General features: G+C 34.3%; 3 protein-coding genes across 7 annotated transcripts; all 3 read left to right on the top strand.

The window, feature by feature from the left end:
* The first annotated feature begins 55 nt into the window (after positions 1-55).
* Bre1 (E3 ubiquitin-protein ligase Bre1) lies at positions 56-6,089 on the top strand. 2 transcript variants are annotated; one of them, XM_070670253.1, is made up of 17 exons: positions 56-242; positions 311-497; positions 743-912; positions 1,309-1,495; positions 1,558-1,746; positions 1,908-2,029; positions 2,160-2,396; positions 2,467-2,592; positions 2,705-2,878; positions 2,951-3,208; positions 3,311-3,442; positions 3,529-3,800; positions 3,896-4,049; positions 4,155-4,268; positions 4,461-4,845; positions 4,937-5,031; positions 5,114-6,089. In XM_070670253.1, the coding sequence occupies exons 3-17, from the start codon at positions 763-765 to the stop codon at positions 5,393-5,395; spliced, it is 2,877 nt and encodes a 958-aa protein (XP_070526354.1). In that variant the 5' UTR covers positions 56-242; positions 311-497; positions 743-762; the 3' UTR covers positions 5,396-6,089. The 2 variants fall into 2 exon arrangements, with proteins under 2 accessions (XP_070526354.1, XP_070526348.1); XM_070670247.1 differs by having other exon boundaries at positions 4,443-4,845.
* Positions 5,294-12,363, top strand: LOC139110541 (uncharacterized). 4 transcript variants are annotated; one of them, XM_070670382.1, is made up of 7 exons: positions 5,294-5,403; positions 7,453-7,484; positions 7,577-7,687; positions 7,897-8,080; positions 8,326-8,679; positions 8,826-10,554; positions 10,633-12,363. In XM_070670382.1, exons 1-6 carry the CDS (start codon positions 5,392-5,394, stop codon positions 9,270-9,272), a joined length of 1,140 nt encoding a protein of 379 aa, XP_070526483.1. In that variant the 5' UTR covers positions 5,294-5,391; the 3' UTR covers positions 9,273-10,554; positions 10,633-12,363. The 4 variants fall into 4 exon arrangements, with proteins under 4 accessions (XP_070526483.1, XP_070526482.1, XP_070526475.1 ...); XM_070670381.1 differs by lacking the exon at positions 5,294-5,403 and adding an exon at positions 6,869-7,090 and having other exon boundaries at positions 8,826-9,328; XM_070670374.1 differs by lacking the exon at positions 5,294-5,403 and adding an exon at positions 6,869-7,090.
* Positions 12,364-12,482: 119 nt separating this feature from the next.
* On the top strand, positions 12,483-13,434 carry Lsm7 (U6 snRNA-associated Sm-like protein LSm7). The gene is made up of 3 exons (XM_070670482.1): positions 12,483-12,634; positions 12,803-12,980; positions 13,131-13,434. The coding sequence occupies exons 1-3, from the start codon at positions 12,629-12,631 to the stop codon at positions 13,268-13,270; spliced, it is 324 nt and encodes a 107-aa protein (XP_070526583.1). The 5' UTR covers positions 12,483-12,628; the 3' UTR covers positions 13,271-13,434.
* Positions 13,435-13,540: the final 106 nt, after the last annotated feature.

The raw sequence follows: 13,540 nt of genomic DNA, 5'->3' as shown, positions 1-13,540 counted from the left end.
TGTCGCCACGAACCGGTATAGAATGTGCGCTTGGCCTGTCGTACCGATGCCGTGCAAGTTCGCCGACGGCTTTAGCTCCCCCATAACGCGTTGGAAAATCGAGATGCCGAGGTTTGCGAGGCCCAATTCAGCACATGAGGCACGGAACGTTGAAGAATGATCGATGACGTATCAGCAAGACGCGTGAAAAACAACGTCGACGTAGCGGGATCAGCGGAAGCAGCTTGATCCCCTGGATCAAGGTAAATTCTACGGCCGTGCGCGCGCGCTTGCGAAATCAATAACGACTACTCTAACGGTATTGTTTCAGCTTTTCACTTCTCCAGAGTTTGCGAGATACACTGGAGAGCCTCAATGACGCTCAGAAAGCTCTACACTTAGTCCAGGGCGATTCTGTCCCAATTATATTGATAGCTCGCTAGTACTAGCCAAGCCTGTAGACCTAAAGAAAGCTGAGGAAGCTGGAGGACATCTTAGAAACCGTCGACTTTAATAACGTATTATTCTTTGTATTTGTATGCTTTACGTGTATTTTACACGTCGTGCCGTATGTTGGTCGTCGATGTTTTTAACACTGATGATTCTGAAATAATATAGTTTATGTAGTTTTTCTTTTGCACAAATTATAACCCCAAAAAATTACTTCTTTTTTTTTAAAGTTTATTTTATATTTATATATAAATCAAGTTTTTTTTTTATTTTAAATAAATTACTTATTCTTGTTTTTATTTTTGTTTTACAGATATAATACTTCCTGTAAAAATGTCGAAACGACCTGCAGACAGTGGGGACCCCAGTTCCCAGCCACCTATAAAAAAGGTGCAGTTTGAGCCAATTTTAATTGGACCAATATCTACTCTTGAAGAAATGGACATGAAGGTTTTACAATTTCAAAACAAAAAGTTGTCCCAGGTATAAAAAGTTTATATTTTTATGTTTGTATACTCTAATTGCGCTCGGAATTAGTAGCCCAGTTCGGCCAATTTCTGATTATCTCCGCCTTCGGTCCCCCACTATCGCTCGAAGCGCGACGGCCGGCTGCCGATCGCCCGCGAGACGCTTTAACTTAGGAGCGTTCCTATTTATGTTCACGTTAGAATCATACACTTTATTAAATAATTAATAAAATTAATTAATTAAAGCGTCTCGCGGGCGATCGGCAGCCGGTCGTTGAGCTTCGAGCGATAGTGGGGAACCAAAGGCGGAGACGATCAGAAATCGGCCGAACTGGGCTACTATTCCGAGCGCTGCTCTAAGTTAATTTTTTACTTTATGAATTTTTTAAATATATAATTTTGCTTCTTTCAGAGATTAGAACAAAGGCATAGAATGGAAGCTGAATTAAGACAACGTATTGAACAATTAGAGAAACGGCAAATGCAAGATGACGCGGTACTTAATGTTGTTAATCGATATTGGAATCAACTCAATGAAGATATACGTGTGTTATTGCAGAGATTTGATGCTGAAACTGCTGATGAATCAGAAAATAAAAGTATGCTTCAAAAAAAGTGTGATAAAACAGCACGTTTTCTACAATAAAACATTTTGTTATAGATGAGAGCGAGGCTACAACGTCGTTTCTTATGCAATTATCTTCCTGGGATAAAGAAGAATTAGATGACAAATTAGCAAATCGTGTACAAGTATCAAAACGAGCTGTGTCTAAAGTTGTACAGGCTTTTGATCGTTTATCTCAAAGAAATGAGAAGATTACTCTCGCGCTTAAAGGAGAATTTGATGGCGGTAAGTTTTCAATTCAAAATTTTAATTTAACATGATTTAATTTGAACAAATTTGACAAAAATTGTTAAATATTAAAAAAGTTTTATATATCACAAAATTATATTACGAAGAGTCATAAATCTATAGGGGTGTAATTAATGCAATTGTAAATTAATGTTCAGAAGAGGCACCAAATATTGACGAAGTTGTACGTCGTGCTAATTCAGAAATACAAATGGAAAACAGAAACCTGCAGGCAATAAATATACAATTACATGAAAAGTATCATACTATTTCATTAAAGGTAATTTTGTTCTCTTATTTATATTTTGTTTCTTATTTTAGTATCGATTACAATTTAAAACTATGGCATAAAATTTTACTCGATAATTCGAAATATTAATATTTAATTACATTCGTTAATATTTACACAGATGTCAGAACTGCAAGATACAATAACTGGGAAAGATACGCTTGCAGCAGAATTACGAAATCAAGTTGACGATTTGCAGTACGAATTAAACAAAGTAAGAGCGAGAAACGATAAATTGGAACATCATCTGGGAGAAGCAATTGAGAAGTTAAAAGCTTTTCAGCAGATTCATGGCACAGATGAGAAAGGCAGTAATAAACCAAATACTTTAGTTGCATCCAGTGTTTCTCAGACTAAGGTAATTTTTTTTTTAAGTTACACATTTTTTTCTAATTTACAATCTACCGATATATGTATATTATTTGCAGCTTGATGACTTACAAAGAGAACTTGAAGAAACGCGTGAATTGGCAAACAATAGGCTGCAAGAACTAGACAAACTGCATCAGCAACATCGTGATACCTTGAAAGAAGTAGAAAAATTGAAAATGGATGTAAGTAAATTATTATAGTTCCTCAATTTTTTTGACATGAATATTAAGATAATATATTTTAATTTAATTAACTTTATTATTAATAGCTAAATTCGATTATTTCTTACTACAGATACGACAGCTTCCCGAATCGGTAATCGTGGAAACAACAGAGTACAAGTGTTTACAATCGCAATTTTCCGTATTATATAACGAGTCTATGCAATTAAAAACACAATTGGATGATGCTCGTCAACAGTTACAATCTGGCAAGAATGCGCATCTGCGCCACATCGAGATGATGGAGGTAACATTTTTGTACGTTTACGAGTATTAAAATTATTTTATCTTTATTAAGATAAAAAAAATGTTTTCATAGAGTGAAGAATTAATGGCTCAAAAGAAACTGCGCGGAGAATGTATACAACTCGAAGATGTTTTAGCACAATTACGTAAAGAATACGAGATGCTTCGCATTGAATTTGAACAAAATCTAGCTGCTAATGAACAAACAGGTCCGATTAATCGAGAAATGCGACATTTGATTACTTCTCTTCAGAATCACAATCAACAATTGAAAGGAGAAGTACATCGATATAAACGAAAATACAAAGAAACTTCTACTGAAATACCTCGAGTATGCACATAAACACATTTTTTGATTCAAGATTTTTTAATTTCGTAGTTACTATCTTTTTTATTGATTAATTTATTCCTAATTTTGAATAAATTTCTTTAGCTAAAAAAGGAAATAGAGGAATTGACAACTAAATTAGGTCAACAAACAGCGCAAGAAAATAAAGAAGGAAATAATTCAGATGGCAGTGGAAAAGAAGAAGATGCTTCAAATTCGCTGCCAGGTTCTACACAGGTAGAAATATATAAGTAATTACTAATTATAAATAATTTATTGCCTATTATTTTTATGTTAATATTGATTTTTATTAATATGTACAGATAAAAGAAGAAAGTGGTGTTACTATAAAGAGGGAATCTGGTGCGGACGAAGAGGTGGAGACTATCGAGGTTGGAGAAGGTGAAGGCAATAAAAATACACCGGACTCAGCAACATTAACTTCGCCAACTTTAAAAAAAGAGAAGGATATAAAACGTGAAAAAGATATCAAGAAAGAATCTGTGAAGACCGAACACCGAGATCCTGCACATCGCACTAAAGATGCAAAGATGGCAGAATCGGAGCTTGTGAGAGACTTAAAGGCACAACTTAAGTACGTCCACGATGTCTAATGTTTTTAAATAAAAAATAGCTATTATAACGATATATAGTTTTAGAAATTAACTGAAAATATATTTCTAATTATAGAAAAGCTGTGAATGAGATGAAAGAAATGAAACTGTTATTGGACATGTACAAAGGTGTTGGAAAAGAACAACGAGATAAAGTACAGTTAATGGCTGCAGAACGTAAAACAAGAGCAGAGTTAGAAGACTTACGACAGCAAGTAAAAAAAATTCAAGTATGTTATCCTATTACAGGATTGTGTTAACGATTATGCATTTAATAATTCAATGAGAATTATTTTCTATTTTATAATACAATGACTTGTGTTGTACTTTTGCAGGAAAGTAAACGCGAGGAACGTAAAAAGTTGGCTGATGAAGATGCGCAAATAAAAATTAAAAAATTGGAAGAACAAGCATATACATTACAACGCCAAGTTGCTTGTCAGAAACAGGTAGATTATATTTAATGATTGCAACTTTTAATACACTGTATGAAAAGATTAAGAACTTAATTAAGAATACAATTAGTTATAAGATAATTTATCTGTTATTTATGTTAACCAATTATTACTAGGTAAATGACCGAATTTGATAATGTACGCGAACGGAAATATAATGTTGAACAGAATTTTATTTGGCTGCAGGAGGAAGAAGCGCTTTTGAACGAAATGGAAGTCACGGGACAAGCATTTGAAGATATGCAAGAGCAGAATTCTAGATTGATACAACAGTTACGTGAAAAAGATGATGCAAATTTCAAACTTATGACAGAAAGGATTAAAAGTAATCAATTGCACAAGCTTGCAAGGGAAGAAAAAGACGTACTGAAGGAGCAAGTATCTACATTGACAACACAAGTGGAAGCGGCTAACGTCGTTGTACGAAAGTTAGAAGAAAAGGAGCGACTTTTACAAAACTCTCTCGCGACGGTGGAAAAGGAATTGGCGCTAAGACAGCAGGCAATGGAGATGCACAAGCGGAAAGCGATAGAGAGCGCACAATCTGCGGCTGATCTCAAACTTCATCTTGGTAAGATTTTGTAAACGTAAAAGAGCGAATAAAAAATAAGTAACAAAAATCAGTCACTTTCAATATAAAATTAATTATTTTACTGGTGCAGAAAAATATCATTCTCAAATGAAAGAAGCACAACAAGTTGTAGCCGAGAAAACAAGTTCCTTGGAAGCGGAAGCATATAAAACTAAAAGATTGCAGGTATAATTATTTGATTTAACATTAGCTATGTTTTTTTTTTAATTTTTAATTTCGTATAATTTTTTAAATTAATTGTATGTAGGAAGAGATAGCGCAACTCAGACGCAAGGTTGAGCGTATGAAAAAAATTGAGCTCGCTGAAACCTTAGACGAAGTGATGGCAGAAGAGTTACGAGAGTACAAAGAAACGTTAACGTGTCCGTCTTGTAAAGTGAAACGTAAAGACGCTGTACTCACCAAGTGCTTCCACGTGTTCTGCTGGGACTGTTTGCGCACACGTTACGAAACGCGGCAACGGAAATGTCCCAAGTGTAACTGCGCCTTTGGTGCCAACGACTACCATCGGCTATACCTGTCGACATGAAGAAAAAGGTACTGATTTGTTGAAAAACACGTCGCAATGAAAAGTAACGTTTTGTAATATGTCACGTCGGCATTTCTGCCTTTTCTTTTTTTATATATCATTTATTTATTACTTTGACTTTTTTCTGGAACGACTATACACATGCAATATATGACTATTCTTGAACGCGTTAATAATAAATTTTGCTAAGTTCTTATTAAGATCATAGCATATGAAAGAAAAACATAAGTTGTAGAACTTGTTTAGTATTATAATTAAAGATCACTGGACGATTTCTTTATTACTTAATTCTACTACTTATGTTTTTCCGAGCATTATGATCTAATTTATTATAACATATGGGATAAAGTTAATATACATAGGTAAAATAAATGAAGAATAATTGAATGAATGAGTGAGCGAATAAATATAAAAAAAAAGAAAGATAAAAACAAAAGAGATATAAAAGAGACAAGTAAATTGCATTTTTTTAACGATTTTACGCTAAATGCTGTAACATCAATATACATCAATCAATTGTCAAAAAATACTTTCTTAAAGCGAATATGTATCAGTTTGGTTAAAAAGCCTTTAGGTATTTTGAGGCGCTTTACTTACATAAGATACGTAAAAACTTTTTGACCAATCTAATGTTATCCCTTAAATAATAAAAGTTTCCTATATTTGAAATGTCTTTTATAGGATAAAATATAAATCATTGAAATTAAGTTTATGAATCGAAAGAATTTATAATTAATTTATTTGAAAAACTTTGAATAAATATTAATACTAATTTAAATCACTTTAGTGGTTATAACTGTATAAATTGAAATTAATATAGTAACTGAGTTGACTTCTTACTTTTAAAAATTAAGTAAATTAATTTTATTTTTTTTAATTAAAATTTGAAGTCGACAATTAGTAATTTTTTGATGTATTAGTAGTGATTTTTATTAAATTACTATTGGAATTAAGAAACTGCAATCAGAAATTTTTGAATATCTGGAAGTATCTTTAAAATATGAATATTATAAAATTAATTTAACTAAAACAATTAACAATTATATTAATAGAAATGTGTCGTTAAAATTTTTTTTTTAGATAGGGATTTTTATTTATGTAAGACTCGACAATCTAAATAAATTTAAAATTTATTTTATAATAACTATTTTACTTTATATTTATTATATATAAAATAACGTCGACGCATTGTAGCAGCGAATGCCAACACGTTCAGCGAATCGGTCCTAATAGGGACGTCAGTTTGCATGCGAATCTACCATCAAGCCCCATTTAATTACGCCATTAATTTCACTTGGCATTCTGCCAGCAAAATTCGTGTCGGACACTGCGAAATTTGTTTTTCGCCAAATTTGGCAAACACGGCTGCCAAGGATATTTGGCGCAGGACATTTGTACTCGCTTTCTCGCACATACCAACTCCATCGCGCCCTTCACCACGCGCATGAGTGTGGGGGTAAGCGGTGCAGGAGTTTCTGCGTGCAGGGCGCACGCTGCGAGGGCAAGAGCACCCTCTCGGTGAGAACAAAGTGCGTGCTGGGCGAAGTGGCACGGCGACGTGCACCCCTCGGCGTCTGGTGACGGACGTCAGGATTCGGCGGTAGAATTATGATGCGAGCTGCGAAGAACCGAACACTCGACGCGTCGTTTGCAACGGCCACCCTGACGTTCACGTTACTGCTTCTCGTCGATCAAGTAAGAGCGGCGAGATGCGCCACGCACTTGGCCGCGTAAAAAGCCGTCACCGTTTTCTCTCACCCACGCTGAGCAAACGCGTAGCCGCGTCTTCTGCGAGAAAAACGCTTGAATCGCTGGATACACATTTCATCCGCACCCTCTCGTTCGTGCAACCTTTGCCCGTCCGGTTCCTCCGCCACCGATCAATACGCGCCCGTCGTTGTGTTTTGCTATTCATGCGTAAGTCTTTCCCCATGCTCCTTTCAAACCCAGCGACCTGCGCTTCCTATTTACCGATTTTATTACAAAAATAAATAGTTTTTTTATTTTAATAAGCATCAGTAAAATAGATAATATTAATAAATTATTATTTCTTTAAGGTGTCTTCTAGGCTATGCGATAAAGGGCATGTGTAAGTATTTCGTTTTACATGCGTTAGATAATTTATAAGTATAAAACTTAAATGTTCAAACTAATAACGAGATACAAATTATTGTTTTTTAGGTGTTCCCCCCCGAAAGAATGTTGTCACTATGACTGTTGTTACAACGTCTTCATGCATCCTCAACTCTCAGAAATTTTCAATTTCCTGGTCTGGACGTATTGGTATCTGTGGTTCGTATATTTTTTTAATCATTTATGCTATCAAACGTCACAGAGTGAAAAGAGACCAAATTTCTAGTTCTTTTAACTCGTGACTCGTTCAAATAAAATAATTATGTGTATTGTTTGTCAAATATAATTTTTTCTTGCATTTAATAGTCTTGTATATTAATTACTTTATTGTGTTATTATTTTATTCTAATTAGATATTTTATTCACAGGGTAGCGGCACTCGCTGCCTTGGCAATAGCCGCAACATGCGGGTTTTGGTTATGGAAACGTCGCCGTTCGGCACTGGCAGAAGACACGTCCTCGGAAAGAACGTCCACGGGACCGTGGTATCCGCCTCCTCATTACAGTCGATGTAGTTCCTTTGTGCAGGCATTGCCTCCACCGTACAATGAGGTATTAAAACAAAATTAATATAATAAGGAACTTTCTGCTAAAAAGTTTTTTTTTATGTATGCTGGCTAATTATTTTAGAAAACAGTACCACTAATTACATATTATATGTATATTCTTTTTTTTCTTATATATTGTTTTTTTTTTTTCGTGTTTGCTTTCTTTTTTATATTATATGTTTTTATAGAATATGTAACACTTATAATAAACTTGGAATCTATGTTTCTTATTATGCCATTTATCCTCAGGTTACTGCAAAACCGGATCTTTATCCCTTGGTAATTGGCTATGACGATTCAGGCAAAGGCACTTCTGGTTTTGTGATGCGCTACTTCAGATCGTTGTCGCACGCAAGTACACTGGATTCGCTGAGCTCCAGCTTCATGTGCAATATGGTGAATGAAGCGAATACTATTATTCCACCGCCGTACTCATGTAACAACAGCGTCGACGAACTGTCGACGGTAGAGTGCGAAAGAAGAGAAACAGGCGATGTCGGTTCCATCGTCTCTCTGACAAATCACCGAACAACTTCTGACATATCAAGCCTTGGTGCTCAATCGCCTTGTTCACCGCCTCGGGCTACCAGCCCGACGATAGAAGTACGATTTTAATAATATTAAAAAAAAATGCCTGCAACTGCATAACATTAATTCTAATTAACGTTTATGTCACATAGATAATTTCACATGTATACGAACTATAATCTTACAATATCAACTTAATTTTTATTCTTATTATTTTCCAGTTGCGGGAATTATTGGATAAGATACAGCAACTTCCTCATTTGTCTAATGGACATTCCACCGCCATGCATTGCCAACAAAGTCAAACTCCGATTTTGTACGTAACAAGTAGCGATGGCACTACTCATCAGCGGCCTTTAAGTCCCGGTGACGTTGGCTCGTACAAAGTCAGGAAGGCCAGAGGCAAGTTGTACATGCCACTGGGGCTGCCGAATTCGCGAAGCAAAACGAAGCGCTGGTTGTCGCGCTCTGCGCCAACAACTCCTTCGGGCACGATACCGATGTCTTTCTTGCCTGGTCAAAGCAGAAGGCCCTCGGAGACTGACAATAACAATCAGCAAGCAGTGCCGCTACTTTACGAGCAAGACGAGAACGAGAATAACAGCGCAGAGCAGCCTCCGGGAGTCCCACTGATCTCTGAACAAGAAGAGGAACGACAATCGACATGACACGATGTCTAAATCGTTCGTGCCATTTAATACTTTCGATATCGCAATGAACTCGCGTAAGAATTGCAGATATCCATACACAACACAGACACATACACACATGTACACAGATTTAAGTATTTTTTAATAAGGCTCTGATACAATTATCACATATGCCATATTATAAAATTATGTGCATTCAGAACGTGTCTTTAAAAAAAATCTAAACTTTATTTAATTATTTAATATCTTTTTAGTTAATAGTGTAAAGGTAAAAAAGGAAAATATGTTTGTTCTATTTATTGTTTAACGTTATATACTTATTCTTTTTTAATATGTGCAATACTTAAATAGATTTCAAACATTTTTTTACGTGATAAGGCATACGTGATGCTTATTGTATGAAATATTGTTAATCGATTTTTCGATTACTATCTACTAACCGACAAATGCCGCCTATCTTTTTAAATTAAAAATCGCAAAGAATTGGAAGGGATTTTACGACTGTCCTTGGTGAAGTGACTCAAGGCCTTACAGTTTTAGAATTCGATTTTATCACGCTGTCAAATTACTTACGACCTTTAACGTCAACCCTTTAGCTGTGGTATATTTTAATGCAAATTGTGTTGTGTATGCAGAATACTACCTACAAAGTTGTCACTAAAACACGACCGATTTTACTGAAAATAAAATTGCGTGGATAATTTCAATACCTCAGTAAAGATATTTTGCAAACGTAAATTTAATAATGAGAGAAATATAATAAAATCCATTAAAATATGATAGCACGATAATTACAAAATCTAATAAAATATATATACACACACGTACATTTTCCACAGCTAAAGAATTAAAAAAATTTAAGATATTTGAAATAAAAAATATATTTACTGTTTTTTTTTTTTTTTTTTTTTTTTTTAATGTAAAAGAAGCAAGCTTTAAAAATTCCTTCTAATTCTATGATTTTCTAAGGTTGTTAATACTTCTTACCACTTTACATTTAACGTAAGCTTCGCTTCTTTTCAATAGGTGTCACAGATTTATGACGATAAAGAAATGCATTTTATATGCGACGTAAAATTATGAAACCGAAAGTTGCATTACGTTAGAGTGAGAGATAAAAGATTTTTATCGCTTTTTCACGAATGTGTGTTATTCGATAATGCACAAACTTGCGAAATAACATAAACAGATTCGTATAAAATAGTACAATAGAAATGTTTCACGGTTTACTTATAAAACTGGAAGATATTTTTAAGTTTGTTTTATAGTATGTCATATTAGCGTACATCGAAATTTATTGGTGCGTAAATAGATTACAAACATTTCGACGACCGTCTGATGATTAACATGCGTATAACTTTTATTATTGTATTTACAGAAGTTTCATCGATATATAATATTCCATCCAAATAAACCGATCAGAGGAGAAGGAGTTAGGACAATATCGCGCAATCGTGTAGAAGTATGAACGATGCAGCAGCAACATATACGACATTATACGAAATACAGCCAATGTACAATGCAGATTCCGTCAAGAAGTAACGATATAGATAACAGAATTTAATAGAAAAACTCAAGATAACTTGTATAGAAAAATATCCGTTTAATTTTAAATAAATTGACGAAATTATAATTAAAGAAATTAATGCGAATGCAAACAGTAAGAGCAAAAGAGATGTTGGTCTAAAGTATAGTTTACACATCGATAAATATTTCGAAAAAAAATACTTTAATATCTTTGTTTGATTTTTTAAAAGTAGTCTTCGGAGATTAATTTAAAAAGTTCTTTAAACAATTTAAAATAAATTTTTAAACACGTTCGAAAAGTGTTTCAATTCGTATAAAAATCTAAGGACTTTTCTAAAGTAAAATTATGCGGAAAAATTCAAGAATTAATATATTTCTGAAACTTATGCAAAAATTCAGAAAAATTATATTTGAAGAATTCTTACGATCAAAGAGATGTTCATCAAAAATGAATCAACTGACAACGAATTATTTATATTTTACTTGCTGAGTAGTTTTATGTCTCAGCGTATGTAATACTCGTGTAAAGTATAAATAATTCAGGGCAAGAATATTATAGTTTTAACGTAATAAAATTGCGACGAGCTTCAATGACCAATTATAAAAAGAAAAAATACTTGACGAGGTTTATAAAAAAAAATAATTCGGCAAAAGCGCAGTTTTACTGTCTACATTTGATTATAACAGCATTTCACTCACCACTCCGCACATTAAATTATTAATATTATGCAAAATCTTAAATTACGTTAAATTTTTATTAATATAATTTATTTGGAAATGCACTTATTTATTGTTTCGAAAACATGGAAAACAATTTGTGTCTAGTCTTAATTATTTATGTATTATTTTTTGATCGCCTGTTCGAGACTTACGGAGACTGTAAATTTTTTTTTAATCACTTTGAGTATTGTACAAACATGCACGCACACACATACATACGCGTACGTATTCTACACATATGCCTCGTGTATACCCTTAATTTTTAGCGTAAGAGAAACATGGATGGAAATACCTGCGTGGTACTCTGTAAACTATACTTTTACTCCCTAAGGAAGATTCCGTTTATCTGCGAGATGCTAATAATATATAGAAATTGTTAAAAAGTACTCGGTAATGTAATAGATTTTAATTCTAACATATAAAAGCAGTCACACTGTATTAACATTGTTCATGTGCACTCAGAAGCAGATATAGGGTTTGCTACAACAACGACGATGGCTAGCGTGGTGTTCTATCGCCGCAGTAAACGCCATATCTACTTCCCAATGTATCCCCATCGTCAGGAATGGTGTTCGTGGTGCTGCGACGGCGGCTAGCATACGTTATCTTGGCGTGGTGTGCGTTGAATCTCACCCGAAGCACGTGCGTAAATGTGTCGCGGAGCACCGGTCATACAGGACTGAAGGAGAACGTGGCCTACTACACCTCCCCGCTACTCGGCGGCCGAGAGTGGGAGAAGTCACCTACGCCAGCCGCCGTCGCCGCTTGCCGCAGCAAATGCCATATCTGCTTTTCGGTGTACCATTCATTAACATGTATTTTTTTATAAAGCCAGATACGAATAAATTCAAGCTTTTACGAATTTTAGCGATTTTACACTAAAGATTTCAAAAGTCACTTTGAAGCCTTGACTTATACATTTTAAACGTATCGATTTTTACCACAAAAAAAGTCGATTGCCAAAGCTATAATTTCAGGATGACTCGCGGGAAGCGGGAAGTAGCGGGCAATGGCGCGACTGTGCTTACTTCGAGTCGTTCAAACCACGTCGTGAGGAGTTAAATTGTCATTAATTCGTCGAGGATTTACCGTTTTGGATTGATTTTCTGCTTTGCGTGACCGCAGGAATGTCTGTAAGTTATGAGACTAGTATAATCTTCGCTTATTCGCAGCTTTAAATAAAACTTAACTCTCGAGTTAACCTCACGGTTTTCCTTTCAGGCACCGAAGCAGGTAACGTTACCCACATTTAATACCAAATTAATCGCGATTTTTTAGCACGCTCTTCGTAATTTTTGTAGCAGCAGAATGTCGAGCACAAGGAGAAAAAGAGGAAAGAGAGCATTCTTGATCTGTCAAAGTACCTCGAGAAGAATATAAGGGTAAAGTTCGCCGGTGGCAGGGAAGCTGAAGGTATACTTAAAGGTTATGATCCGTTACTCAATCTGGTGCTCGACAATACGAAGGAATATCTTAGAGGTAACATATATAATAATAGCTGCTAATATATTAATTAATAGAAGAACTAATTAGAAATGTAGCAGCATATTTTCAACTATAATTTTGTTTTATTACGATTATTATATTTAATTTTTTTTTAATAATAAATAAATTCTTTTAATTATGCAGACCCAGATGATCCCTACAAATTGAATCAGGACACCCGTATGTTAGGCTTGGTTGTGTGCAGAGGAACGTCTGTAGTGCTTATTTGTCCAGTTGATGGTATGGAATCTATTCAAAATCCATTTATACAACAAGAGGGATAGACAGAAATCATTATAATTAACTTATGTTAAACCTCAAAAGTGAAATCTTAATCTTATATATTGTTTTCATTTTTAAAATAGAGATATAATTTATTTTTTGCATTAAAAAATTGAGACAAAGCCTACATGCATATGAGAAATAAATGCAATTTTTTATAAAGATATTTTTATGTCTATGTTTAAAATAAATAATACAGTTGTGGTAATTTAATTGTAAGTTAGGTACTATGTGAACTTTCTTAATGATGTACAAGCAGTCTAGAATAGTAA

This window comes from Cardiocondyla obscurior, linkage group LG02 (genome assembly GCF_019399895.1).
Source record: "Cardiocondyla obscurior isolate alpha-2009 linkage group LG02, Cobs3.1, whole genome shotgun sequence".
Taxonomy (NCBI): Eukaryota; Metazoa; Arthropoda; class Insecta; order Hymenoptera; family Formicidae; genus Cardiocondyla; species Cardiocondyla obscurior.
Note: the sequence above shows the minus strand (reverse complement) of the source record. Positions and strands in the feature narration are given on the sequence as shown.

Coding starts and splice junctions, on each gene's coding strand:
- Lsm7 (XM_070670482.1), top strand. Junction 12,981..13,130: donor TACGAAGGAATATCTTAGAG/GTAACATATATA, acceptor TTAATTATGCAG/ACCCAGATGATCCCTACAAA.
- LOC139110541 (XM_070670381.1), top strand. CDS start 7,004: ATGATGCGAGCTGCGAAGAACCGAACACTCGACGCGTCGTTTGCAACG. Junction 7,688..7,896: donor TGGACGTATTGGTATCTGTG/GTTCGTATATTT, acceptor TTTTATTCACAG/GGTAGCGGCACTCGCTGCCT. Junction 8,680..8,825: donor CTACCAGCCCGACGATAGAA/GTACGATTTTAA, acceptor ATTATTTTCCAG/TTGCGGGAATTATTGGATAA.
- Bre1 (XM_070670247.1), top strand. CDS start 763: ATGTCGAAACGACCTGCAGACAGTGGGGACCCCAGTTCCCAGCCACCT. Junction 913..1,308: donor AAAACAAAAAGTTGTCCCAG/GTATAAAAAGTT, acceptor TGCTTCTTTCAG/AGATTAGAACAAAGGCATAG. Junction 3,443..3,528: donor CGCTGCCAGGTTCTACACAG/GTAGAAATATAT, acceptor TAATATGTACAG/ATAAAAGAAGAAAGTGGTGT.